The sequence below is a fragment of the Barbus barbus genome (assembly GCF_936440315.1).
Source record: "Barbus barbus genome assembly, chromosome: 33".
In the NCBI taxonomy this organism is placed as follows: Eukaryota; Metazoa; Chordata; class Actinopteri; order Cypriniformes; family Cyprinidae; genus Barbus; species Barbus barbus.
Genome location: NC_136761.1, coordinates 22505529 through 22520470, shown reverse-complemented (window position 1 = coordinate 22520470; position 14942 = coordinate 22505529). Strand labels below are relative to the sequence as shown.

Here is a 14942-nt window from a genome sequence, read left to right as displayed (position 1 = left end):
TAGGTACTGAGTAATATTAATTAACACATACTATGGTTTAGTTTATGGTTTGTCATGTAATTATGCATAATGTGCTAAATACTAAAAGTGTTACAGACTTTTTAATTACCATTTAGGTTATAAAACAATGAGAAACAAAAACAGATTAAATGGGTAGCACAGAAATGTCAAACCAATGCTTTGGCTTACAAATATTTTGGATATTTTTAGATTACATGTGGCAATCCTAATCTACTGCTTGTGATATATCTTATTCTTAATATAGTGTTTGTTTTATGTGGGTTATTGCGTTCTTGTCAAAAGCTGAAGTGTAAATATTATAAAATAATTCTAGTGTTGAGAAGAAATTGAACCCAAAAAAAGGTTTTTCTCATGTGATGACTTTGTTTTTTGTATTGTTTAACTGGGGCTTGACGGATATATCACTGTTAATATTTATTTTAATTATGCCCTTGCTCATATTAATGCACAATACAGTGGCGGGTCTATCACTTTAAAATTAGAACGTGATTCGTGTGCGTCGTCACTGCTGAACGCTGATTGGTCGACAGGCTCTAGTGCTAAAACACCCACAGTGTAATGTGCGGAAGATTACGGGATTGTGCTCCCTCAGTCCTTTAAAGGTGAAATTGAGAATAGAAAGGACTACAACTACGCCCTGCCTTTCTCATCAGAATCGAGGACGTCTGCAGCAGCTGAGACAGGACGGACATGGCGTCTTCCAGCCCCAGTGTGGTGGTAGGTGTTACTGTACACCGGAGCGCGACACTTGATTACTTAGTCACTGTACCCTAACGAATAATTAAGAAGTGTGTTTTAATATAAAGCTATATATATTTTTTTTTTTTGCTGTGAGTTAGCCCTTTTATCCCAAGTAATTGTCACGTTTGCATACATAGTGTATTTAGCAATTAATAAATAATGCCGTGTAGGGGCCTGGAGGGAAAGCACGCATGGCGTATGTGATGCAGCCCATTCATTTCTGCACAGGACCTGTGGAAAATAAGCAACAGACTTTCGCGCGAGAAACGCTGCACATGGTTGTATTTTAGTTTTATGCTTTACCAGATGCCCTGATGAGTGGGTGGAAATGGACGATGAAGTTATGCGTTCAGGTCGAAAAGCGCTGTTCGTTTCCGTTTGTTGTAAAGTAATAAACGTAACGGGTTTTGTGGGCAGGATGCTGTAGTAGTGAGCTGAAGAAAATGACTCACAGCTTTGTTCAAAGAGACTCAGGGGAGTCAATCATCTTCCTCCGCCCTAAATTAAGATATTATCTTGAGAGTATAATTTTAGACGGACCCATCTTGCGCTTTGTAATACGTGATTGGATTTATTAATGAATCAAAAGATGCGCTACTCCCTTAAAGGGACAGTTTAAAGAGAAAATAAACTATATCGGCCAGTTCTGACCTAAGCCTCATGTTGTTACAATCCAGTATACCTTTCCTTTTTCCTGCAGTTTTTAAGCGTGTCCTGGTCAGCATTTTTCATGGGACACTGGCTGCAGGCGACCTGAAAGCTTCAAATACACGTGTTCTGTGTCCAAGTCTTCTGAAATCACAACTTTAGGGACACATAATGTCTAAGCCAGTATTCGCTGAAAATAAATACCTCTGGTTAGCTGTTAACTGGTGCAAACAGAGCTTGAACATGAACCAAACCATTTTGATTTTTGAAAGAATCATTCAGGACTGTTTTTCCTAAAGCATTGTAAAGGGATAGTTCACACAAAAATGAAAATTGTCATCACCCTCAAATGTTTCAAAGCTGTATGGGTTTCTTCTGTTGACTTCCAGTATTTATTTATTTTCACACTGGAAGTCAGCAACTTCTTGGTTACCAACACACTTCAAAATATTCATGCAATAAGAAACTCATACAGATTTGGAACAACTTGAGGGGAAGTAAAGACAGAATTTCCTTTTTTTTGGTGATCTATTCCTTTAAGCCCAAGATCGTAGAAACTATTGGCACCAGCAGTCTCTAGCATGCTTACAATGCTTTTGGGACATCAGTTTTGCAAACTGGAGAAATTATTTATTGAGTAGATATACTGTTTGTTTATGGAAAGGACATAGCTTTTCTCACGTACTATAATGAACTAGAATGGATTTCATGATCTTCAATAGAGAGTGGTTTAAGTTTAGGTCTGTTCCTCATACAATCTCTATTGTATGACTTCAGAAAGTATGTAATATAGTGCACAAGTCATGTGGACCATATTCATCATTCTTTTCATGGTGATTTTGCATCCTCCTTTAGGCATGTTCAGTCATACTGTTGACTTAAGTGTCTGGGAATTCTGTTACCTGAAGAGGTAAAATAATAAACACCAATTTATTTGCCTCAGGCAACATTATGGTTCAATGTTCTGATACAGCTGAGAAAAGGCATGAGATGCATGTGAAGTCTAAAGCAGGAATTGTATTGGTGTGAACTACAGCTCACTAGACCTGACAGCACACAGACTTACGTAATGCATGCTCCAGCAGCAATATGAGAAACTTAACTTTGGCATGCAGTCATTGCATACTAGGATTTAAAATGCATGTCTTATCACAGCCATGTCTATTGATGTGGATTGTGCTTTGGGGTTTGAATCTTGAGATACCGGCACCAGCGGTAAGCAGAGAGCGGAAGCTCCCAGACGAACCTCTCCTGACAGCTGCACGTTATTTTTCTGAAACTCCTCCAAGGACTGCGTGATAACACTTATGGGAAGAACAAACACAGAACAAGCTAGTCTACTTGCACTTACCTGGAATTTATCTGCTTTTGCTTGTACTTCCATTGTGAGGAGCAGTAGATATGTCCTTTTTAAATATTTGTATATTACATATTTTACAAATTACCTTGTTGTTTTGAAAGATTTCCAGTCATGGCTCTTCACAGCTCCACTGACAGGGCAAGCTATGCTCTTTAATTAGATTGTAGACACTATATTCTTCATTCTTCATCGAACACAAGACTTGCTTTTATGCTGTTGTTTTTTACGTAAACAAATGCCTGAAAAGCAGTGGTAAGGAGTTTAGATGTATGAGTTTGTCTATTCGAATGAAATGGGAATCTAGAAACACAGTAACATTTTAATAGTTCACCCAGAATTGGAAATTCTGTCACAATTTACCCTCAGTTTGTTCCAAACTTGTATGAGTTTCCTTTTTCTGTTAAACACAGAAGATATTCTGAAGAATGTTGAGAACCAAATAGTTGCCGGTAGCTATTGAGTTCCATAGTACGGAAAACATTCTATGGCTTTCATTCTTAAAAAATATCATCTTTTGTGATTGACATGAGGGTGTATTCCTTTTTATTTCATTATTATATTATCGGCCAGTACATGTTTGTGTACAACACATGCACATTCAGTGCAGTTAAGCACACTTATTTTTCACTAGGGAAGACTCTTCATCTAGCTTTTATTTACATACATGAAATGGTGCAAAAATGATCTTCACCCCTTATCATCCTTGTTCACTTGCACAGCTTGTCTTTCTCACTCAGTACTGCAACAGTATTTGTATTCTTGCATTAGTCTATACACTTCTAGGGTGTATGCTTAAGAAACTGTCAGATAGATAATTTATGCACTTTTTTTTTTTTTAAGTCATTTTGGTTAAGGATGTTTCTGCCGAGAACACTGTTGCAAATGTTAGAGACAAATGCAGCCACATTAACTCACCAGTGGATTTGAGAGCTTGTTAGGCAATAGGATATAATGTTGAAGTAAAGGTCACCTTTCCCCTACTGCCCTATTTCAGGTTTGTCCTTCTGTCTGCTAATGTTATCCGTCAAACAGACTGCTGTTCTTTGCCCTATCAGGTGTGATATGATGTCATTTGTGTATTTTAGATCAGTGATGAGGAGCAAGGTTATGACCTGGACCTCTTCTGTATACCAAAACATTATGCGTCTGACCTGGAGCGGGTGTATATTCCACATGGACTCATCATGGACAGGTACGGGCCACATCAGATTTTCTTAGCCAAGAGGTCTTGCCTAATGGACCCTCAAATTACAAATAACATGCAACCTGAAGACTGCTGACATTGGCTTCTTCTGACTCCCACAGAACTGAACGTCTGGCTAGAGATATCATGAAGGACATGGGCGGGCATCATATCGTGGCTCTGTGTGTGCTCAAAGGGGGCTACAAGTTTTTTGCTGACCTGCTTGATTACATCAAAGCTCTTAATCGCAACAGCGATCGCTCCATTCCCATGACAGTGGACTTCATCCGCCTCAAGAGTTACCAAGTACGGCTATTAAACATTCATCCTATTTAATGAATGTTAAATTCAGTCTGGCCTGTGTGTGGCACTTACTCCATTCTGTTTATTACAGCGTGTATATTTAATTACTATGACAACATGAATGAAAATTGATGCTTTGCGATACAAACTTGTTTCAAAGTTAAGTGTTATGTTACCTCAGTAACTAGAAAACACAAACAGATTCTCTGCCTTTAAATACTACAGAATGACCAATCTACTGGTGACATCAAAGTGATTGGTGGAGATGATCTGTCCACACTCACAGGAAAGGTAAGCATGTTCTGTAAATTAAAACAATCCCCACTATGTCACTGTAATCTTTTATGCAAATGTCTAAAATCACATTCACTGACTATTTATAACATGCTCTCAATTACCAGGAAACATATTTACTGTTTGTAAAAACAAACAAAAAATCCATCACTGTTACATCTCAAAATTAATTTCCGTGCCAGTTAGATTTATTTATTAGAAAAAAAAACATTATTCTGTGACGATGCATCGAATTGATCAAAAGTGACAGTGAAGACATTTCGAATTTTATTAAAATTCTATTTAAACTAAATGAAGTTCTTTTTCATATTCGTTCATTTAAGAATCTTGAAATGTATCATGACTTCCATAAAAAAAATTATATTTAGGACCACACTGTTTTCAACATTGATAAGAAATGTTTCTTGAGCAGTAAATATTAGAATGATGCTGATAATTCAGCTTTGCCATCACAGGAATAAATTGCATTCAAATAGAAAAAGCTCACATTCAAAAAAACATTTCACACTAGTATTAATTTGACTGTATTATAAAAACTTTTATCAACCCCAAACTTTTGAATGGTAGTGTAACACCCCCCCCCCCCCACACACACACACGATTTACAACTGGTAACTGATGAAATACTGTTGTTTCAGTCTCTTAAACATGTTAAAACTGTTTCTCCTTTTCTCTTGACATATTCATTTTGACACCAAAGAACGTCTTGATTGTTGAGGTATTTAAATATTTTCTTACATTTATATTTAATACAGCTCATATTATCCAGCAAGTGTTAAATATGTATGTGACCTTTACTCTGTTTATTAGGACATTATTGATACTGGAAAGACAATGAAGACCCTGCTAGAACTTCTCAAGCAATATAATCCAAAAATGGTCAAAGTGGCCAGGTACAGATGAATATAATGAATAAAAATGGAGGTAACAGTGTGTCTCAGATTGTTCTCGTCTTGTAGGTATTGCGCCAGTCTTTATAAGCTGTATGTAAATATTAATCTGTAAGCTTTGTACAGTAACTCCCTTGTCTATTATTGATCACTAGTACAACAAATGCCAGAAACTCCTACCTACTTTTGAGTTTATAAGCTGTATGGCCCTGTATACTTGACATATTCCTGTCATTTGTTTTCTTTGCAGTTTGCTGGTGAAGAGGACACCAAGGAGTGTTGGCTACAGACCAGACTGTGAGTGGATTACTGAAAACGCTTTCCAGCCTTTTTTGGCATGTATCTTTGATATAGTTAGGATTCAATTCACTTCTCACAAGTCATGTTTATAAATGGATGCATGCTGATGATTTCTCAGGGTTGCACAAACAGCCTCAAAAGACTAAAGCTTATTGATTTTTGTAAAGAGAATCAAGTCAATTACTCTGACCACTCCTATTGATCAGTCTAGGCTATTATTGTGGTCAATACACAGCTTTGCACAAGGTAGCAGACTAACATTTTACTGTGCTGAAGTAAAATCATTTTCAGAGTTACCACAAAAATACTAACCAGAAGACACTGATAATAATAAGAAATTATATTTTGCAGCAAATCAGCATATTAGAATGATTTCTGAAGGATCATGTAACACTAAAAACTAGAGTAATGACTGCTCTATAAATTACTTTTTAAAAAATATATTCAAATAGAATGCAATAATATTTCACATTATTACTATCTTAACTTTGGCAAGCATAAGAAATGTCTTTCAAAAACATGAAAAAATGTTACTGACCAAGAAATCGCCTGTTCATAAACGTTTTTCATTAACTTATCCTCCCTTTCTCCTCTAGTTGTAGGATTTGAGGTTCCTGACAAATTTGTGGTTGGATATGCACTTGACTACAATGAGTACTTTAGGGATTTAAATGTAAGTAGCAACATTTAATCATTTAGAATACGTTTGTAATATTAAAAACAAATAGTTGCCTGTCATAACACACATCTGTTTGATTGAACTTCTCTCATTTTGACTTGCAGCACATCTGTGTCATCAGTGAAACAGGAAAGGAGAAGTACAAAGCATGAGAAGCCCTGAACTTCCCCCTCTAGCTGTGTATCATTTGTTTTTAATAGGTGTTTTTTTTATTTGATAGCCATTTTGTATTTTTTTCAGTTGCACAGCTCACCGCAGGTTAGCAGGTCCTCCGCTCAGGGTGTCTGGTGAGGTGTGTGCTGTCAATCAATGCACCTAACATTTACATTAGCTTATACCTCCACACACACATTAGTAACCACAAACACTTTGTAGTTCAGTCTCGGAGATCAGAGGTCTCAGAGTTAGACTGCTGCTCTTCATTAAAGTGGGTGTTTTATACAACCTTTAATGTAAGGGCTAGATTCCCTTTAATTTATTTTAACCTTTTTTGTGCAAGACATTACAGATAGATGTTTTAAGATAGATTTTAGGTCGTCTTGCTTTGCTATTCAATAGCAAAAAAGAGCATTCATGTTTCCCAAAGACTATTTGCAACTGTATTGTAAGCCCTGATTAAAATCAGTGAGTATTGTGATTATATAAAATGTTGAATGCTTTTACATGTGAATGTACTTTAGCATCAGGGCAACCTGGTTTTCCAATCATATTTCAAATTTATTGACATTTTAAAGCCAAATATCACCACCTTGTTTTTATTCATTTTAATTTGTATGTTTAATTCTCCTGTCAAAATATTTATTTGTGTCCACTTACTGTAGTTTTGGTTACTAATTATATTAATGAGATTGAAATGATGGGGGGGGGGGGGTCTTATGGTGCCTTGTTTGGTAATTTGTATAAATACGGTATGAAAATGAATGAAAAACTGATGAAAGATGTTCAAGTGACTTCACCATTGTTCAGTCGCCTGTCAATCGTAAATTTAATTAAATTATTCAAAGAATTTTAAGTGTTCTCCCAACTTCTCTTTTCAAAGTCACGACTAACACTGTTGGACAGGGTCACATTATCAGGTAGTATATTTTAGGAATAAATAATATAAGAATAAACTTGCATTTACAGTATTTTCAAGAAGAACCAGACACACGCAATGAAATAAGATCATTTAGCTCACTGCTGATTTTATTAGACAGCATTGTTTATCTACAGTACAGACAGGTAGTGTTTTTCCATCACATACAGGCATGGCTACAGTCGGCTCTCGGCCAAGGATCTGGTGTGGCTCTTTGGAGTCTGTAAGTGCTGACAGGTCTTACTACAGCAGAACAGCAATACTGGATAACACCACATTCACCTCCAGTATTTATGTGCTGCTATAGTACATTCCCTTCACATCTGCAGGTCTCTTTCGCAGGGCTACTCAAATGTTGCTGGTGGAATAGAGAGCAACAAAACTCTATCCATCATCAAAAAGCATGACAAGCTGCTAGTGTTGTCACAGAGCATCTGACATGTTTAGTCTCTTTTTCTCAGTGGCTTCAACTTATTGATATGACCATTTTTTTAAGCGTTCTTGCATTACATAAAACTAGTGTTAAATGTACATATCAGCTATCACAACGCACCTGTTTATATAATTATGTAAATATTTATTTGTGTTATTATGGTTCATTAAGAGGACGCGCGCCCCCTGATGGCTCTGTGGGGAACAACTAAAACATCAGCGTATTTACGACGAGTCAAAGTAATAATATAACATGTAAAGATGATTATATAAATTATTTATTAAATATTATGCACAGGCCATGCTGTGGTGGTAAGAAAAACTCCAGAGACGCACATTCAGCTGGATGCCACATACAGGGTGTAGTTAACTGCTGCCTACTCAGCATTTATACAACTGTATTTAAAACAACAGAAATAGCCAAGTGTACGGAATCAAAAATTAAAAAGCATAAAATACATATTTCCAACGTAAATGCAAGTTGCCGGCCTCCTTCGAAAACTAAATTCCCTAAATAGACAACTTCGTACTACTAATAAAAGAGGATGTTGGTTGAGAAGATATATTGAGTTAAAAACATATATTGAGTTAATAAACTTTTTTGATTGACACGCGTCAAAATGAAGCGTCTTGAGCATGCAGACCAAAGTTACATTGAAGTGTGATACTTTTCTCTCCTCGCTCAACTCGGCACCGTTTTCAAACAAAGACTCAAAAGTAGTGAAGGCGACTCAACGCAAGAGGCGCGTTCAACACCTCCGTCTCTCTCGGAAGGTCCGACGCTTCAGAAATTAATGCACAACACACAACCTGACAGCGTGAGAACAAACAGGGAAAAATCCTGAAAAATAATTCCCCAAAAAATCCAAACTTACCTCGGGTCCAATCGAAAATGGCGCCGAAATGTAAAAAAACGCACCAAATTGCATTGCATGGTCTCCTGCAAAGCTTTGTGTGAGCGCGAGCTGTTCGACATCCCCGTAGAGTAACGGAGGAAGAGTGCAACTGCAGCGTCGTGGCACGTTTTAGACACACTGTATCCCCTCAGGATGTTGTCATGCCTTTTGAAGCAGCCAACTTGTTCTCAACAGAGTTTCTGATTTGAATTGGGTATATTTTAATAAAACCCACATTAGCCTTATAATTAAACTTCATAAATGTTTCCATACATATTCAATTAATGCTCTTTTGTTGGTTTTGATTGCTTATTGCCATCATTTGTATAAAGGCATCTGCTAAATGATTAAATGTAAATGTTTTTTAGTAATACAAGCTTAATGCAAACATTTAAATCTCTTTGCATAGTAGTTTTGTTGTTATTATTATTTTAATAGAGGTAGATTTCTGTCTGCTAAAGTCAGCCCAAGTTACCATCACCTGACCTGTGTAATGACCTTGCAGTCGAAATCTTGTGTCTCTCATTAGAAGAAGAGAAAAGAAACATTGTCTGCTGCCACAGAAGAGGCCTTACAGTGAGCTGTAAAGAAACATGTGACTCTGATGATGCTCATTGCTGTTCTGTGCAAAGCCATTTATGCAAAATAGGGTTCAGGGTGGAGAGTGTCATCATACAGTGATGTGTAATATTGTAGGATGTGTTTAGATGTAAGTTAAGGTCTAAAATGCAGAAATGATAAGTAAAAAGTGATGCATGTTTCCTTATGCTTAGCCTATAAAGATATTATATTTTTATGTTGCCATTTAAAATTGTATGCTTGTGGGTCAAATTTTCACTAAAGGTTTATTTTCATGACTTTAGCACTAAATTTGAAAAAGTGTATTTTTTTGTTTTCTGAAGCTTCAAATCTGTGAGAAATCAGATGTAAAACACTGTACACAAGGACACTGTTTATTTTGGTGGTAGGTGGTGGATAAACAAAACACCAAGGCCAAAAGTGGATTCTGAGGCAGTTTTCGAGTTACTGCAATTTATTATATTTAAAGACAGTTTTTTATGCATTCTAGTTATTATTAAACATAATTCTGTTGACAAGTTGGAAGTAGTGAACAACTTTTAAACACCATAAATGTCCTATTTATCATGTACATTTTAAATATCCAAAATATTACATATGCATAATGTTAACTGTGGTGTACGTATATCACAAGATTTAATGTGTCTTCCAATTTCAAAAGTGTTTAAAGTTTGGCTTACTTCAAAGCAACGAAGAGCGTGCGCATGCGCAGACGTGCCTAGGAAGCGTCTCCAGGAAGTGTGATTCCATTGGCTATTTCCACATTCAAAAAGGAACGCCGGTGTTGTGCCGAATTCCGACTCCCTGCCAGGATCTGACTCCCGTCGCGTGCACGCGCATGACGTCATACGATGCCGCCTATTGCGAAAACAAACAGACGGCGTAAGTAATACATTGCAATTTGTGTGTTGGTGTTTGATCGTGTATTTATTTCTATTTATCTTTGATCATGTACTTAACTAAACTTGTACGATTTACAGCAAGGACTGTCTAGCTGTGCTTTTATCGTTTGTGTGTTATTTACTACATTTACATTTAGTCATTTGGCAGACGCTTTTATCCAAAGCGACTTACAATTGGGGAATACAAAAATTACACATTCAGCAGTGCTGCCAAAATCATACCCCCCTACATTAAATGCTTATTATTTAATCTGAACACTTGTGCTTTTTTGCAGGTATTCTACAGGATGAGATGTGTCTCCAGAATGATTTTTATGGGTCTCTGACCCAGCAAACTGGAAATCATGGGGGGGGTATGATTTCAGCAGTGCTGCCAAAATCATACCCCCCTACATTAAATGCTTATTATTTAATCTAAAAGCTTGTGCTTTTTTGCAGGTATTCTACAGGATGAGATGTGTCTCCAGAATGATTTTTATGGGTCTCTGACCCAGCAAACTGGAAATCATGGAGGGGGTATGATTTCGGCAGTGCTGCCAAAATCATACCCCCCTACATTAAATGCTTATTATTTAATCTGAACACTTGTGCTTTTTTGCAGGTATTCTACAGGATGAGATGTGTGTCCAGAATGATTTTTATGGGTCTCTGACCCAGCAAACTGGAAATCATGGGGGGGGGTATGATCTCGGCAGTGCTGCCAAAATCATACCCCCCTACATTAAATGCTTATTATTTAATCTGAACACTTGTGCTTTTTTGCAGGTATTCTACAGGATGAGATGTGTGTCCAGAATGATTTTTATGGGTCTCTGACCCAGCAAACTGGAAATCATGGGGGGGGTATGATTTCGGCAGTGCTGCCAAAATCATACCCCCCTACATTAAATGCTTATTATTTAATCTAAAAGCTTGTGCTTTTTTGCAGGTATTCTACAGGATGAGATGTGTGTCCAGAAGGATTTTTATGGGTCTCTGACCCAGCAAACTGGAAATCATGGGGGGGGGTATGATCTCGGCAGTGCTGCCAAAATCATACCCCCCTACATTAAATGCTTATTATTTAATCTGAACACTTGTGCTTTTTTGCAGGTATTCTACAGGATGAGATGTGTGTCCAGAATGATTTTTATGGGTCTCTGACCCAGCAAACTGGAAATCATGGGGGGGGGTATGATTTCGGCAGTGCTGCCAAAATCATACCCCCCTACATTAAATGCTTATTATTTAATCTGAACACTTGTGCTTTTTTGCAGGTATTCTACAGGATGAGATGTGTGTCCAGAATGATTTTTATGGGTCTCTGACCCAGCAAACTGGAAATCATGGGGGGGTATGAATTCAGCAGTGCTGCCAAAATCATACCCCCCTACATTAAATGCTTATTATTTAATCTAAAAGCTTGTGCTTTTTTGCAGGTATTCTACAGGATGAGATGTGTGTCCAGAAGGATTTTTATGGGTCTCTGACCCAGCAAACTGGAAATCATGGGGGGGGGTATGATCTCGGCAGTGCTGCCAAAATCATACCCCCCTACATTAAATGCTTATTATTTAATCTGAACACTTGTGCTTTTTTGCAGGTATTCTACAGGATGAGATGTGTGTCCAGAATGATTTTTATGGGTCTCTGACCCAGCAAACTGGAAATCATGGGGGGGGTATGATTTCGGCAGTGCTGCCAAAATCATACCCCCCTACATTAAATGCTTATTATTTAATCTGAACACTTGTGCTTTTTTGCAGGTATTCTACAGGATGAGATGTGTGTCCAGAATGATTTTTATGGGTCTCTGACCCAGCAAACTGGAAATCATGGGGGGGTATGAATTCAGCAGTGCTGCCAAAATCATACCCCCCTACATTAAATGCTTATTATTTAATCTAAAAGCTTGTGCTTTTTTGCAGGTATTCTACAGGATGAGATGTGTGTCCAGAAGGATTTTTATGGGTCTCTGACCCAGCAAACTGGAAATCATGGGGGGGGTATGATCTCGGCAGTGCTGCCAAAATCATACCCCCCTACATTAAATGCTTATTATTTAATCTAAAAGCTTGTGCTTTTTTGCAGGTATTCTACAGGATGAGATGTGTGTCCAGAATGATTTTTATGGGTCTCTGACCCAGCAAACTGGAAATCATGGGGGGGGGTATGATCTCGGCAGTGCTGCCATAATCATACCCCCCTACATTAAATGCTTATAATTTAATCTAAAAGCTTGTGCTTTTTTGCAGGTATTCTACAGGATGAGATGTGTGTCCAGAATGATATTTATGGGTCTCTGACCCAGCAAACTGGAAATCATGGGGGGGGGGTATGAATTCGGCAGTGCTGCCAAAATCATACCCCCCTAAATTAAATGCTTATTATTTAATCTAAAAGCTTGTGCTTTTTTGCAGGTATTCTACAGGATGAGATGTGTCTCCAGAATGATTTTTATGGGTCTCTGACCCAGCAAACTGGAAATCATGGGGGGGGTATGATTTCGGCAGTGCTGCCAAAATCATACCCCCCTACATTAAATGCTTATTATTTAATCTAAAAGCTTGTGCTTTTTTGCAGGTATTCTACAGGATGAGATGTGTGTCCAGAATGATATTTATGGGTCTCTGACCCAGCAAACTGGAAATCATGGGGGGGGGGTATGAATTCGGCAGTGCTGCCAAAATCATACCCCCCTAAATTAAATGCTTATTATTTAATCTAAAAGCTTGTGCTTTTTTGCAGGTATTCTACAGGATGAGATGTGTGTCCAGAATGATTTTTATGGGTCTCTGACCCAGCAAACTGGAAATCATGGTGGGGGGTATGATTTCGGCAGTGCTGCCAAAATCATACCCCCCTACATTAAATGCTTATTATTTAATCTGAACACTTGTGCTTTTTTGCAGGTATTCTACAGGATGAGATGTGTGTCCAGAATGATTTTTATGGGTCTCTGACCCAGCAAACTGGAAATCATGGGGGGGGTATGATCTCGGCAGTGCTGCCAAAATCATACCCCCCTACATTAAATGCTTATAATTTAATCTAAAAGCTTGTGCTTTTTTGCAGGTATTCTACAGGATGAGATGTGTCTCCAGAATTATTTTTATGGGTCTCTGACTGGCATTGTGGAGAATGGTTTGCTATATCAGGACTTTTTGCTATCCTAAACAAATGGCCAGTGAAAACAGGAAAAAGTACTAGGATAACTGCTAGACACCTTAAGGCCCATTTACACTGATCCAACTCCAGCTAACTCCAAAAAGCTCCAACGCATTACAGTTTGTTGGATCGATCCTCAGTATTACACTGGGAAGAGACATTTCCACTGGTCCATAAAGTTTCTCCTTACCACCAAATCCCATCTACTGTTATTCCTGAGGTTCAGGCCAGAGCAACCATAAAACTTCAAAAATGAGCATTGACACTTCTGACTTCTCCACTGCAGTAAGGCCCTTGCCTTATTAGTCGAAGATGTCACCATCACCAGTAACGTGACTGCATGGAATGTGAATATTACTAACCAAACCTTTTTTTAATGTATATTGTCAGTGTATGTTCTTGTTAACATATGATTTAACATTTCAGTTTATCAGATTTTTAAGAAATTGCTATTCAGTTTTTTAAATTACAAATCAGGTCTTCACCCTATTACATATCAGAGAACATTCCGCCATACACAAGTCACTTGGATTTTCTGTACTCCATCTTTACCATTCTTTAGCATTGCAGTACTCTTTAGCAGGTTTTTTTGTTTAGTACTATAGTATTTGTATTAGTTGTGTTGTAGTAGTATTTTGTTAATAAAATAGTTTTTATAACAACTGTCTTCCTTGTGTTGGAAATACAGTAAGGTACCAGGTGATTTCCTCTCTCTAATAGAAATGCTTTTTCGAACAAAATATTTTATATTGTTAAGGTGCATTTCCTTAGTTGGTGTCTCGAGATAGACAGGCTGGTGCACACTCTCCCCCCCACACACACACACACACGAGGTGACATGCGACTAACAAACACCTGTGTGCTGCATACTACACTATAGGAGCCTGTGTGAAGATGACTATTTACATTACATACAAAACATTAAAGAAGAGTGTTGTATATGTACTGCACTCTATATATTTAGAGCTTATTTTTTTGGTACTACTAAATTGGTCATTGTTTCCATTTGATTCCCAAAATAATATGCATAATGAGCCTCTACAACCTAATCTCATATGTGCTACAAATGTATAAATACTGTATCAGTATCAGTTTTATTCGCCAAGTGTGTGCAAACACATGAGGAATTTGTTGTGGTTTTGAAGAAGCTCTTGGTACATACATGCATACATACATATCTGACATGAGAACAGAAACATTTAAATAAGACTTAACAATAAATAATGTGTATGAACGTGGAACAGAAGATTTATGTACAGATTTGTGCATTATTTACTCTAATATACAGCTGTATAGATAATGTGCTTATGTATTTACATAGTTCTTGAGAGAGAGGCAATAATTAGTTCACAATATATTTATATGTATGTTTTTGGTAGACACTTTTCTGTGAAAAGATGTGTTTTTAGAATTTTAATGCATTTAACATGATCTGTGGATACCTACCCTTATGCAAATTAACCATGGTTTTACTTTAATAAAATAAAATGTA

At 37.3% G+C, this 14942-nt stretch overlaps 1 protein-coding gene across 1 annotated transcript; it reads left to right on the top strand.

Annotated features, from left to right (window-relative positions):
• Positions 1-618: 618 nt before the first annotated feature.
• hprt1 (hypoxanthine phosphoribosyltransferase 1) lies at positions 619-7732 on the top strand. Its single transcript, XM_079390357.1, has 9 exons — positions 619-738; positions 3856-3962; positions 4076-4259; positions 4482-4547; positions 5251-5268; positions 5361-5443; positions 5691-5737; positions 6337-6413; positions 6524-7732. Exons 1-9 carry the CDS (start codon positions 712-714, stop codon positions 6569-6571), a joined length of 657 nt encoding a protein of 218 aa, XP_079246483.1. The 5' UTR covers positions 619-711; the 3' UTR covers positions 6572-7732.
• The last annotated feature ends 7210 nt before the right edge of the window (positions 7733-14942 follow it).

Bases quoted from the DNA above. Each gene is read 5' to 3' on its own strand.
- hprt1 (XM_079390357.1), top strand. From the start codon at position 712: ATGGCGTCTTCCAGCCCCAGTGTGGTG. The intron at 3,963-4,075 runs GTACGGGCCACA...TGACTCCCACAG, and splicing joins CATGGACTCATCATGGACAG to AACTGAACGTCTGGCTAGAG. The intron at 5,444-5,690 runs GTACAGATGAAT...TTTTCTTTGCAG, and splicing joins AAAATGGTCAAAGTGGCCAG to TTTGCTGGTGAAGAGGACAC.